The sequence below is a fragment of the Globicephala melas genome, chromosome 9, assembly GCF_963455315.2.
Source record: "Globicephala melas chromosome 9, mGloMel1.2, whole genome shotgun sequence".
Classification (NCBI taxonomy): domain Eukaryota; kingdom Metazoa; phylum Chordata; class Mammalia; order Artiodactyla; family Delphinidae; genus Globicephala; species Globicephala melas.
The window spans coordinates 92,458,390-92,471,596 of NC_083322.1; the positions used below are offsets into that span (position 1 = coordinate 92,458,390).

The 13,207-nt window shown below is 38.2% G+C and overlaps 1 protein-coding gene across 8 annotated transcripts in view; it reads left to right on the plus strand.

Moving 5' to 3' along the window:
- SUGCT (succinyl-CoA:glutarate-CoA transferase) overlaps nucleotides 1-13,207 on the plus strand; it is a 775,307-nt gene that overhangs the window by 23,596 nt on the left and 738,504 nt on the right. For 6 of the 8 annotated variants that reach the window (XM_060305061.1, XM_060305063.1, XM_030871181.2 and 3 more), the window contains one exon: nucleotides 1,483-1,603. The exons of the other annotated variants lie outside the window; for them this stretch is intronic. In XM_060305061.1, the coding sequence (XP_060161044.1) occupies nucleotides 1,483-1,603 (121 nt within the window). The remainder of the gene's footprint in view (nucleotides 1-1,482; nucleotides 1,604-13,207) is intronic. 8 annotated transcript variants of the gene reach the window in all.

The window sequence follows — 13,207 nt, forward strand, 5'->3', positions numbered from 1 at the left end:
GGATGCCTGTATGGCTTAAGATTTGGGGTGCATACTTGAAAACCTTTCTCTCTCTCTGTCCTGTATCTTAATGTATGTATCATTCCTCTTCTGACAGGTGGTCACCTGGGCCCCTGTTACCTGTTTCAGGAGCTCTGGAGGATAACAGCTTATTTCCCTGAGATGCCTCCTAAGATCTCCTCCCCCTCAATTTTGTTAAGTCAAACACACTCCAAATTTGGTGACACAATAACAAACAGGCATTCAATTTATTGACGTTTCCTTCTAAAGTTTATGTAAATTCAGTTATTTTCCATCTAGAGCAGAGGTTGGCAGACTGTGTAGGCCAAATCAAGTTTGTTTTTGCATAGCCCATGGTAAATTTTACAGTTTTAAAGATTGTTAAAGAAAAATAAAGAACATGTGACAGGGAATGTATGTGGCCTAAAAAGGCTAAAATATTTACTTTTTGACATTTTATGAAAAAAGTTTGCCCACCCCTGGTCCAGAGTCTTATTCTATTACATTAGTTTGATGTGTGAGAGTATATCTATGTCAACATGGCAATTAAAAAATTATTGAATTGGGCTTCCCTGGTGGCGCAAGTGGTTGAGAGTCCGCCTGCTGATGCAGGGGACACGGGTTTGTGCCCCGGTCCCGGAAGACTCCACATGCCGCGGAGCCGCTAGGCCCGTGAGCCATGGCTGCTGAGCCTGTGCGTCTGGAGCCTGTGCTCCACAACGGGAGAGTCCACAACAGTGAGAGGCCCACGTACCGCAAAAAAAAAAAAAAAAAAAAGATATGTAGTCACAATTGAAATTTTGAAAAGAATTTTAAGATTAAGGTTTACGATGGCTTGTTGCAGTGATCTGGGAATCAGAGTTGGGGTTTTGTTTCTGACAGTTACTGATTTACTGGGTTATAGTTTAGCAGTTTTTTTTTTTTTTAAATGGTTCATTAAATACATTTAAAACTCTTTGGAAAGAAAGCATCTGGAAAGTGTGAAAGCAATTCAGAATCATGTTTACATGTATTAAGTGCCTATATGTACATGTTGTAATGAGGAATATTACATAATAAGGATGGAGTAGTAAAGACATTGTATTTAGTTTTATTTTAAAGGGGTTAAAAGATATTTTTTGTATATTTTATGTTCTTATATTCTAATTTTTTTACCTAAACTTCTGAGAATATATTTAGATAGACCATGTAGCCTAGATAATTTCTTACATTTAATGTAAGCAGAATCCACTTAATACCATGGTAATAACTGAAAATTTTAATACCCATTGTTTTACTGGCAGTAATACCTCAGGTAGTTGACCAGAGCCTTCGTGTTTATCTAAGAATACTTTGTAATTCTACTTTTCCTGTGATTTTTCTGGGCTTTTACAAAGCGAGGATCAATTGTGTTTACTGAAATTAGAATTCTATCATGTGGGGATTTGTTGAAAGCTGGGAAGTCCCTTAAGAAGTCTGACTCATCTTCACCTCTTCTTTCAGCTTGCAGCTGTTTGTGATGTATTTGTGGAAAACTATGTCCCTGGCAAATTGTCTGCAATGGGGCTGGGCTATGAAGATATAGACGTGGTAGCGCCTCACATGGTCTACTGTTCCATCACAGGTATCTCAGCACCACACCCTCGTCAGTGGCGAGGTTTTCCAGTTTCTGTGTCTCTTTCTGTATATAAGAAACCTCGCGCTTGAGGTGCTTCTGCTCTCCCTCCCTGCCGAGCCATTTTAGGTTGTTGAAAATTAATCACTAAAGAACGTTAACCTAAATGAACATTTTTCATATTTCTTCTGTGAATTGTCTGCCTGTAGTTTTGCCAGTTTTTCTACTGATATTTCTCAAATACTGACAAGGTACTATTATTAACTTATATGTAGAATTACAGGTGAGATATTAATTGGCTTTAAGATAACATAGGATCTCAACATACTGCTTCAATATATTCAAAAGTGCTAAAGCCAACTGAAGGAAAAGAGTGCTATGAAGTCTTTTAGATTGTTCAGCCCTTGATGGTGAACTCTGTGTGTGTGTTTGTGTGTGTATAAGTATGTCTTTAGGCTAAAGGGAAAAAAGTGATTGTATTAGTTATCTTTACATAGTTTATAAGCACTTAGCTATTAATTAGGAATACAGTATTAAAAAGTTATTCTTAAAATAGAAAGTTACATTAATAGCTTTTGTCAGAATAATTTATAAGATTTTCAGATTTTATTAATTCATCCACCAAATATTTACTGCAGACCTGTGATCTGCCAGGCAGTGTTCTAAGCTTCTGAGATACAGCAATGAATAACACATATATATGCTCTTCAGCAGATTTACATTCTAGGTTAGGGAGATAGATAGTAAATAAGTAAACACATTCTTTTGTGTTTTGTATTTGAGTGCAGTAGTGATAAGGTCAAAAGAGAAAAACTAAACAGGGCAAGGGGGATGAGGTTAGGAGGGTCCATTTTAGACTGGGAGGTGAGACAAGTCTTCATTGATAAAGGGGACATTTAAGCCGAGACCTGAATGAAGTAAAGGAGTGAATCGTATCATTATTGGCAATGAGGGTTTCGGGCAAGGGGAACAGCAAGTGCAAAGGACCTAGGGCAAGACTGTGTTGGGCCTGTTTGAGGACCAACAAGGATGACTGAAACAGAGTGAGTTAGGGGGAATGTAGTAGGAAGAAAATCAGGGAGATAATGGTTAGTAAGATGATGGTTAGTAAAGGCTTGTGGGCTGCTCTTAAGGAATTAGGCTTTTACTTCGAGTAAGGTTATAAGCTAATGGAGAGTTTTAAGCAGAGGAATGATGCGACCTGACATTTTTAAAAGGATCACTCTAGCTACTGTGTTAAGAATAGACTGTCGAGGACAAGGGTAGTGGGAGAACAATTACGAAGCTATTGACATAGTCCAGGCTACAGATGATGGGGGCTTGAATTAGAGTAGCAGTGGTCGAGGTCGTTAAAGAGTGATAGAATTCTGAATGTTTTCGAGAAAAGGGGGTAAGGTTTGCAGATGGATGAGATGTGAGTATCAGAGAAAGACTAGAGTTAAGGATGACTCTAGGGTTTTGGCCTGAGCGATTAGAAGAATTGTTGTTTACAGAGTCGAGTAGCACTGTGGAAAGAAGCTTTGGGAGGGAGAACATCACGTTTGGACTTGGAATGTCAAGTCCAAGTCTAGCTTGAAATGTAGAGTAAGGGCTTGGATCTAAGAGTCAGGAGATGTAAAATTTTATAGTTATGAGCAAATACATGGTATTTGAAGGCTGTATTTGATCTTTTACAGAGTGAGTTTAGATAGAAAAAGGAGAGTCTGAGTGGCTGAGCCTGATGCACTCCCATGAGTAGATGTTTAGGAGACAATGATGACACAGTGAAGGAAGTCGTGAAGGAATCGTCAGTGAGGTGGGAGGAGAACCCGGAGGCGAAGTGAGGAAAGGGTTTATTTTCATAGACAGTTGAAGCAGAAAAGCATAAAGCATAAAGCACGTATGGACCTGAATTACTCGCATCTCCTAAATGCACCACACTCGCTCTCACGGCAGAGCCTTTACACACGATGTTCCCATTGCTTGGAACACTAATCCCCTGCCATACCCGGTAACTCTGTCTTTGTCCTTTAGATCTCACCTTGGATGTCATTGCTTCTGCGCAGACTTTTTCTCTCGATCCCTGAAGACTGGGTTGGCTGTTGTCTACCATATTTTACTCTTTACTTGTCTGTCTCCCCCACTATCTTTCAGGCTCTTGTTCAGCACACAGTATAGAACACATGGTAGGGAGTTTCTTACCTCAATGAATGAATAATCAGAACTTGGCTAAAGAATTTTTAATAGCTGCCTTTTTTTTTTTTTTTTTGCATTCTACTTTTCAGAGATAAGTGTAAGTAGTAAACGTTATGTTTACATTTTCCAAAGAAACTTTCAGAGGATAGCCTGGGGTTAGGGCATAGTTGGCCTAATCTGTTATTTCTTATGTAGTTCGTCCATAGCACTAATGTAATGATCATTGCTTTAAGGTACCAAAGGAGTCCGTACCATGAAGTAAATATTCACTTATTGTTACTAGGTCCCTATGCATTAGGTTTTTTCCTAAGGCAGTAAGGGAACTAGTACATTTAAAAAATATTTTAAAAGGGAACCAAACAAAAACTTTACTCCTTATATTTCAGTAAATTTATCTTAAAATAGGTATCTGAAAATCTTGTTTTACTATAAAAGCCACAAAAATGTTATCTTAAAAATCTTTGTTATTTGTAAAATTATAAGAACCAAAATACTCCTATTTCTTTGCATTCAGGTTAATTGAGATATTATAATACTTTGACTGTGACACATTTCTTTAGTATAAGTAGTGCTTTTCGTGGTGTAATTGTCTTTGTGGTGGTATTTTCATATAAAATAAGCTATAATTGCAATATTTGGACAATTGTTATTATTTTAGATTTAGATCAAAGAGCCCAGTGATCATTAACTTCTCTACTGAACAGCACAAGAGATAGGTTCTGGACATAGTAGATCTTTGCCACTAGATCTGACTCTTTTTCAGATGTACTATTATATAGATCTGTAATCACACTTTTGTTTTTGTGTCTGTGTATCAAATACTTATATGTGTGTGAGAGAGGGAGAGATTTTTCCTTAGAATCTCACAATCTAATGGAAATGCTGAGGTTTAAAATATTAAAATAGGTGAACTATTATCTTCTGAATTACCCTATAACCATAAGAATTCTGCATAACTAACAAATGCAAAATCTTACATGACAGTAAGTATTTATTTCTCATTGTCATAAATGTGGATTGGCTGGGATGCAGCTGATCTAGACTCGTTAGGTTTGGCTCCAAGTTGCAGGTCTGTTCTGCACGTGTCTTACACTCCTTGGACCAGTGGCTACCAAGTACGTGTTCTCCTCATAGTGAAAGGCAAGAGCACAAGAGAACAAACTTAATCTCACAAGCACGTTTAAAGCCTCTCTCTGCTCACATCACATCTGCTAGTATTCATTTGGTCAAGGCAAGTCATATGGCCAAGCCTAATACCAAGAGGTGATTAAATATAATACTCTAGTGGCAGGAACTACAAAGTCTCATTGAAAAGGGCATGGGATCCGGGAAGGGTGAAGATTGGGAATAATAATGTATTTCATCACATCACCCAGCTAAATGAAATGCTAATCCACTTGGGAAGCCTCACACTTCCTCAAAGTTTCACATCTGTATCTAACTACAGTTAGAATCAAAAGTTCTTCTGGGCCTTGTCTTGTGACTGGAGAATCTCTTTTAAGTTTTCTTCCAGTTCTCAGATCCTGTATTAACATTTTAGTGTGGCAAAGACCCTTAGAGATAGATTATAGTTCTCAGTAGTTCTCAGCTAAGGGGAAAATGGGAGTATCATATGCTTTTTGGTAATAGCGATGGGGCATGAAGGGGTGATGGGGAGAGGCGTATGTAGTCTGAAAAAGCAGCCCTCTTTATTCTGTAATCCTGTGTATCTCCACCTCCTGACAATCGTTAGAAAAACGTTCACACAGCTCTCTCTTCTTTATGACTGATAAGGAGACAGACCCAGAACAGCTGAGGGACCTAAGGTCACACAGCTATTTAACGGCAAATGGGTTTAAAACTCAGGCTTCTTGACTTGGTATTAAGTGCTTCTACACTTTCTCTGTTTAGACATGTATCATTGTTAAGTGATGACATGGACTTTGTGATTACAAGACACTGAACAGGTCTCCTTGAGAATATATATTTTTGTTATTCTCTTTCATTTGTTGTGGATCATATTGGCAGCGGTGGGAGTCATGAACAGAGTTGCTCATCAGGGAGTCTAAATTTCAACAGATTGTTTTGGAAGCAGCCGTCATTTGTGAGTCATGAGTTTGTGTGTATCTAAAGCAGGGCCATCTCTCCTTTTTTAGAAGTTTGATATTCTTGGTAATCAATGTTTGTTTTTTTTTAATAAGACTGATTAGATCAGTCTAAAGTTGCACATGTTATTATTGGGGTCCTAGACTTTCCTGATGTTTCCCAGTGGTATTGATGTCTTGTCAGTGCTTTCCAAGCCCAAATAGTCTGTTCTCACTCACATGTTGCCCTTACTGCTGATGAGAGTAACCTTGGAGTGGTTGGGAGTTTAATGCATTCTGACCATTGTGTGGCTGAGACTGCCTCAGTCTGTGAAATCTGGTCTACAGGACAAAACTGCTACACTGATCACAAAGGGAGGAAGGACCCGATTATTTTTATTAGCACGGTCCTCTTGTCATTTCAGAAGAAGCTGAGTGTGAACGTTAGGGGGCAGTGTTTAAAAAGCTATCAATAGAATTCACTACAAATTCCTTTTTGAGAAAACTGTAGTGTTTCCTGTGTACCACTGGGTGGAGAGAATCTCTGAAGGGACGTATCTATATTTTTTCAAAGTATATTTTTTTCAAGGTGACCATTCTCTACCTTTCTCTACTTTTAGAAGTACAATGATATTTTCCTTAGCAATTTAATTTAAACTTTTATCTTCTTTCCTTCATGTCTTCTGTGCATGTTACTAATTATATACACTTAGCAATAAGAATGCTACCACATTTTAAAGAATTTACTTTTTTTCTTCATGTTAACTTCATTACTCTTTCTTTCTAAAAGGATAAACATTACATTATGTTATTGACTAAACTAATTTTGTGGTAGGAACATTGTGTTTACCCTTTAAATAAACTTTCTCGTCTTTTTTTTAAGGAAAGTAGTTTGCAAAGCAGTTTTTTAATTTTTGAGAACAAGTTACAAAAGATGATATACAGAATGATATTATTCATACAGAATTAAAATTGTATAAAATATATATTTTTTGGTAGTTTACTCATATGTGATTAAAATATAAAAATATTCGTAGTAATGAAAAATACTAAACTCAAGAGAATGATTACCCCTGGAGCATGGGGAGGGAGGGAAGGGGGACAGGGATACACACAGGACTTCAGCTATATTTGCCAAATAGCCAACTGGCAGATGCATGAGTATTTGTTATGTTATTCTGTATACCCTTATTTATTTATTTATTTTTGGCTGTGTTGGGTCTTTGTTGCTGCACATGGTCTTTCTCTAGTTGAGGCGAGAGGGGTCTACTCTTTGTTGTGGTGCGTGGGCTTCTCACTGTAGTGGCTTCTCGTTGCGGAGTGTGGGCTCAGTAGTTGTGGCACACGGGCTCAGTAGTTGTGGCTTGCAGGCTCTAGCGCGCAGGCTTCAGTAGTTGTGGCTCGTGGGCTCAGTAGTTGTGGCTCGCAGGCTCTAGAGTGCAGGCTCAGTAGTTGTGGCGCACGGGCTTAGTTGCTCCGCGGCATGTGGGATCTTCCTGGACCAGGGCTCAAACCCGTGTCCCCTGCATCCACCAGGGAAGCCCCATTCTGAATACCCTTTTATGCTTGAAATAACTGCAGCAAATGATTCAGAAATGCCCAAATTATCCCTTCCTTTCTCATTCCTTTCCTTTGTCTGCCCCTCACCCCCACCACTCCAGTACATGTTTCTTGAGCTTCTGTAGATTCCTGGCTTTGTGGAGTGTACAGAGTGAACAATGCAGACATGGTTCCTGCCTTTAAGGAGCTTACAGCCTAGTGTGAGAGACTTCATAAACAGGTTAAGAAGAGAGTATGGCATGTACTAACAAATTGTGCTGTCATGAAAGAATCAAACAGGGTACTGCGGTAGAGATTAGTAGAGCAGGGGATGCATAAGTAAATGGGATGGTCAAGGAAGTCCTTTCTGGGGAGGTAACATTTCATAGACTTAAAGTATGAGAAGGAGCCAGCCATGCAAAGAGCAAGGGGAGGAGCGATTCAGGCAGAGAGAACACCACGTGCAGAGGTAGGAAAGATCTAGCTATCTTTAAAGGCCTAAGAGAAAGCCAGTGTGCCTAGGATACCAATAACTGGGAACAGCATGCTTGAGAAGACACTGCATAGAGGTGTGCGAGTGCCATGGTGTGCTGAAAGGGGTTTGAGCAGTAGAGGGATATGATTCAAATTATATCAAAAATGATCTTTGAAAGAGGTGGGAGTCGAATACTGATTGTCTCATTGAAGAATTTCATTATAAACATTGGTCTTGACATAAGGTTCATGTTTGAGAGAGTAGCTATTAAGATAAAATTTCTTTAGATTACTAAAGGCTCCCATGGTGTTTCAGAGTCAATAACAGAGAGTGATGAGCCCAGATGGATATGGCAGATCATCTAGCAACTGCATCCAACACTATATCATGGCAACGATAATACAAAACAAAACACTGCTGCACTTGGATTCTTATGGAGTGAGTTAGTCTGTGTATATGTATATTTTCATCATTTTATACATATTCACCACATAACCATGTCTTTTAAAAAAGAATAATTAGAAGTCTGCCTGCACTCTAAACCCATAAAAATTTTGAAGGAGAGAAAAACAAGAAAGAAAGGGAGGGAAGGAGGGAAGAAGGAAAGAAGGAAGGAAGGAAAGAAGGGAGGGAGAGAGGGAGTGAGGAAGGAAGGAAGGGAGGGATGAAGGAAGAAAGAGAAAAGAATCAGAACTAAGTCAAATGGAATAACGATGTGCAAGTTTTTTTAACCTCTAAAAATAATAGTCCAGTTTAGTTCATTAAGCGTCATTTCTAGATTGAATAAACAATCAGTTACAGACACGACATTAAAAGAGATCCTCACAGTCAAAATAACTGGAAACTACTGGTCTAAATTATAGATGTCTCTGTTGTCTCCCCTTCTAACAGAACATTTTTTTGCCCAGAATTTTAGAGTGTTGTGGTCATCTGTCCAACTTTATAGTCCGTGATCCCTAGCAAAAGTGTGGTTTAACATATTTACCGTTTTGTACCAAACTCATAGTTTAATCAATGACACCGTCTCTGCAGGAGAAGAGAAACTTAGCACATAAATACAAGATTTCAAAGCACAGCCCATAAAACTAAGGACTGAGATTGTATTTTGTCTGTAGACATGGATGGACTCCAGAAAGTGACTTTATGCCTTCATTTTATCCCCCAAGGGCATAATCTTTTTATCTTTAAACACTTCTTTTTACCCTTACACATATAACAGATGTGTTATACAAGTTGGACTCAGTGGAGTGTAAGCAGAAACTTTACTCTTTCCCACCCTACCTCTGCAAACCTGCACTCCTGACTCATTTTCCTTGCTCATTGGTGAAATCCCAGGAAAGTCCTACAGACTTCTTTTCTGATTATTTTATTTCAAGTATTACAAATTCCAGTCCAATCTAAAAAGAAAACTTCAGACTCTTGTACAATTTATGACTTTTCCCTTTCTCCAACTTGTCCTGACTTCCTGGAAACTTGAAGAGTGTGTGTGTGTGCGTGTGTGTGTGTGTGTGTGTGTGTGTGTTGGAAGAGGATAGTCAGTTTCTTCATTCCTCCATGATCCATCTCTTCCCTGTTGCTAGCTTCTCTTTGTGATTGTTTCAGAGTCAGGCCCTCATAGGGAAGAGAGTGAGTTAATGGGTATAAAAGAGCTTCTGCTTGATGGGGATAGTTGGGCACTGCATTGCAGCCTACTGTGTGCCTGAAGCTCAGTTGGTGGCAAATTGTCCTATGGGGAGCTTTGTAGGCTCTTCAGAGACTTCAGACTGTAGTTCTCCCTCTTTAATCCTTGGCTTTGTGCAGTCTTATGTATACAGAGGCCACCTGTTCAGGTCAAGGTCACTTTGTCCTATAGGCAGCCCTCATGGATAGAATTCCTTTTTTAATTTTTGTAATTTTTTAATTGCAGTATAGTTGATTTACCATGTTGTGTTAGTGTAAGGTGTACAGCAAAGTGATTCAGTTATGTGTGTGTGTGTGTGTGTGTGTGTGTGTGTGTGTGTATATATATATATGTATTCTTTTTCACAGTCTTTTCTGTTATAGGAACATTCCATTATTAGTGCAAGATATTGAGTAGAGTTCCCTGTGCTCTACAGTAGGTCCTTGCTGATGATCTATTTTATATACAGTAGTGTGTGTATGTTAATAGAATTCCTTTTGTGATGAACTAGTTCTGCTCTCCTGTTGGCCCACTTAGCCCATGGGGAAAACTCGTCCTTGCTCTTCCTCAGCATTGGGAGTGAAGTTTACTCCCAAATCTTTTAGTTCTGCTGCCTTTCACTGATGTAACCATAGTCTCTTGCTTTTGGTACTTTTTTAGGCACGTGTCCAGTCATTATGTACTTTCATATTCCTAAACTGTAGGCCCAGACCTCAGATGCTTTTTTTGAAGTGTCCCTCATGTGGCTTGAAGTAAGGAGGAAGCAGCCTGCCTCTGCCCTATGGCAGGGTGAAATGCACAGCATGCTGACAACTCTTTCTTTTAAAATTTATTTTATTGAAGCATAGTTGTTTTACAATGTTGGGTTAATTTCTGCTGAGCAGCAAAGTGATTCAGTTATACATATATATACATTCTTTTTCATATTCTTTTTCGTTACGGTTTATCACAAGATATTGAATATAGTTCCCTGTGCTATTACAGTAGGACCTTGTTGTTTATCCATTCTCTATATAATATTTTACATCTGCTAACCCCAAACTCCCAATCCTTTCCTCCCCCACTCCCTCCCTCTTGACAACCACAAGTCTGTTCTCTATGTCTGTGAGTCTGTTTCTGTTTCGTAGGAAAGTTCATTTGTGTCATATTTTTTATTTATTTATTTATTTTATTTTTTCTTTTTTAATATTCTTATTGGAGTATAATTGCTTTACAATATTGTGTTAGTTTCTGCTGTATAACTTTTTTTTTAACATATTTATTGGAGTACAATTCCTTTACAATGGTGTGTTAGTTTCTGCTTTATAACAAAGTGTATCAGTTATACCTATACATATGTCCCATATCTCTTCCCTCTTGCGTCTCCCTCCCTCCCACCCTCCCTATCCCATCCCTCTAGGTCCTCACGAAGCACAGAGCTGATCTTCCTGTGCTATGCGGCTGCTTCCCACTAGCTATCTATTTTACATTTGGTAGTGTATATATGTCCATGCCACTCCCTCACTTTGTCCCAGCTTACCCTTCCCCTCCCCATATCCTCAAGTCCGTTCTCTAGTAGGTCTGTGTCTTTATTCCTGTCTTACCCCTAGGTTATTCATGACCATTTTTTTTTTTTTTTTTTAGATTCCATATATATGTGTTAGCACATGGTATTTGTTTTTCTCTTTCTGACTGACTTCACTCTGTATGACAGACTCTAGGACCATCCACCTCACTACAAATAACTCAATTTCGTTTCTTTTTATGGCTGAGTAATATTCCATTGTATATATGTGCCACATCTTCTTTATCCATTCATCTGTTGATGGACACTTAGGTTGCTTCCATGTCCTGGCTATTGTAAATAGAGCTGCAATGAACATTTTGGTACATGACTCTTTTTGAATTATGGTTTTCTCCGGGTATATGCCCAGTAGTGGGATTTCTGGGTCGTATGGTAGTTCTATTTTTAGTTTTTTAAGGAACCTCCATACTGTTCTCCATAGTGGCTTTATCAATTTACGTTCCCACCAACAGTGCAAGAGGGTTCCCTTTTCTCCCCACCCTCTCCAGCATTTATTGTTTGTAGATATTTTGATGATGGCCATTCTGACCAGTGTGAGATGATATCTCACTGTAGTTTTGATTTGCATTTCTCTAATGATTAATGATGTTGAGCATTCTTTCATGTGTTTGTTGGCATAAACCCATGCACATATGGTCACCTTAACTTTGATAAAGGAGGCAAGAATATACAGTGGAGAAAAGACAGTCTCTTCAATAAGTGGTGCTGGGAAAACTGGACAGGTACATGTAAAAGAATGAAATTAGAACACTCCGTAACACCAGACACAAAAATAAACTCAAATGGATTAAAGACCTAAATGTAAGGCCAGACACTATAAAACTCTTAGAGGAAAATATAGGTAGAACACTCTTTGACATAAGTCACAGCATGATCCTTTTTGTGTCATATTTTAGATTCCGCATGCAAGTGATATCATACAGTATTTGTCTTTCTCTTTCTGATTTACTTCATTTAGTATGATAATCTTTAGGTCCATCCATGTACCTCCCAGTGGCATTATTTTATTCTTTTTTTATGGCCGAGTAGTATTCTAGTGTATATATGTACCACATCTTCTTTATCCATTCATCTGGATAAAGCTTGTTTCCATGTCTTGGCCATTGTGAATAGTGCTGCTGTGAACATAGGGGTGTATGTAACTTTTTGAATTATAGTTTTGTCCACATATATGCCCAGGAGTGGGATTGCTGGATCATATGGCATCTCTATTGTTAGTTTTTTGAGGAACCTCTATACTGTTTTCCATAGTGGCTGCACCAATTTACATTCCCACCAACAGTGTAGGAGGGTTCCCTTTTTTTCACACCCTCTCCAGAATTTGTTACTTGTAGACTTTTAATAATGGACATTCTGACTGGTGTGACGTGGTACCTCATTGTAGTTTTTATTTGCATTTCTCTAATAATTAGTGATGTTGAGCATCTTTTCATGTGCCTGCTAGCCATCTGTAAGGCTAACAACTCTTTGTAAGGAAATTCATGCTAAAGGTCTCATTTATCTTTCCACCTTTTCTCACATACCCTGAAATGGATGGTAAGCTAAGAGCAGTAAAACTGGTTTCATAGTCTGTTAGCATGACCTGCATTGGTGTTCTGGCACTTATGGCATTCTTTTTGGGTTTGAAGCCACAGCTGAAACTGAGGCAAGAGAGTCCTGTTTGAACATTCTTTAACTCAAAGTTTGTTGAAGAAATACGTTTTTCAGGTAGTAAAGAATAACATTAAGTAGAGTAAACCTGAGATATCTGTGTTCGAAATTTTTAAGTACGAAAAGATAATATTTAGTAAACTAAAAGTGTTTTGATTAGTTTTGTATGCATTTTAAATTATTTAGACACAAATGAAAAGGTCAGTCATTTCCATATACATAATTTCTAAATAAATATTTTTCAATAGCAAATCCCACTTTAAAGCTGATACTGAATTGTTACTGGGTATAAGGAACATTAAGTTAATTTTCCTTGGGAAGTTTTTATGAAACTGTGGGATTAAGAAAATTTACTGGACTGGAACATGGATAAAATGATTCCCCATTATGCTGAAAGAGACAAAATTGCTGCTCTTAAAAGAACTCTGCTGGGTATAATTAGGGATATGCAGTGAGCACCATCTCATGACACAATTTTATACATAAA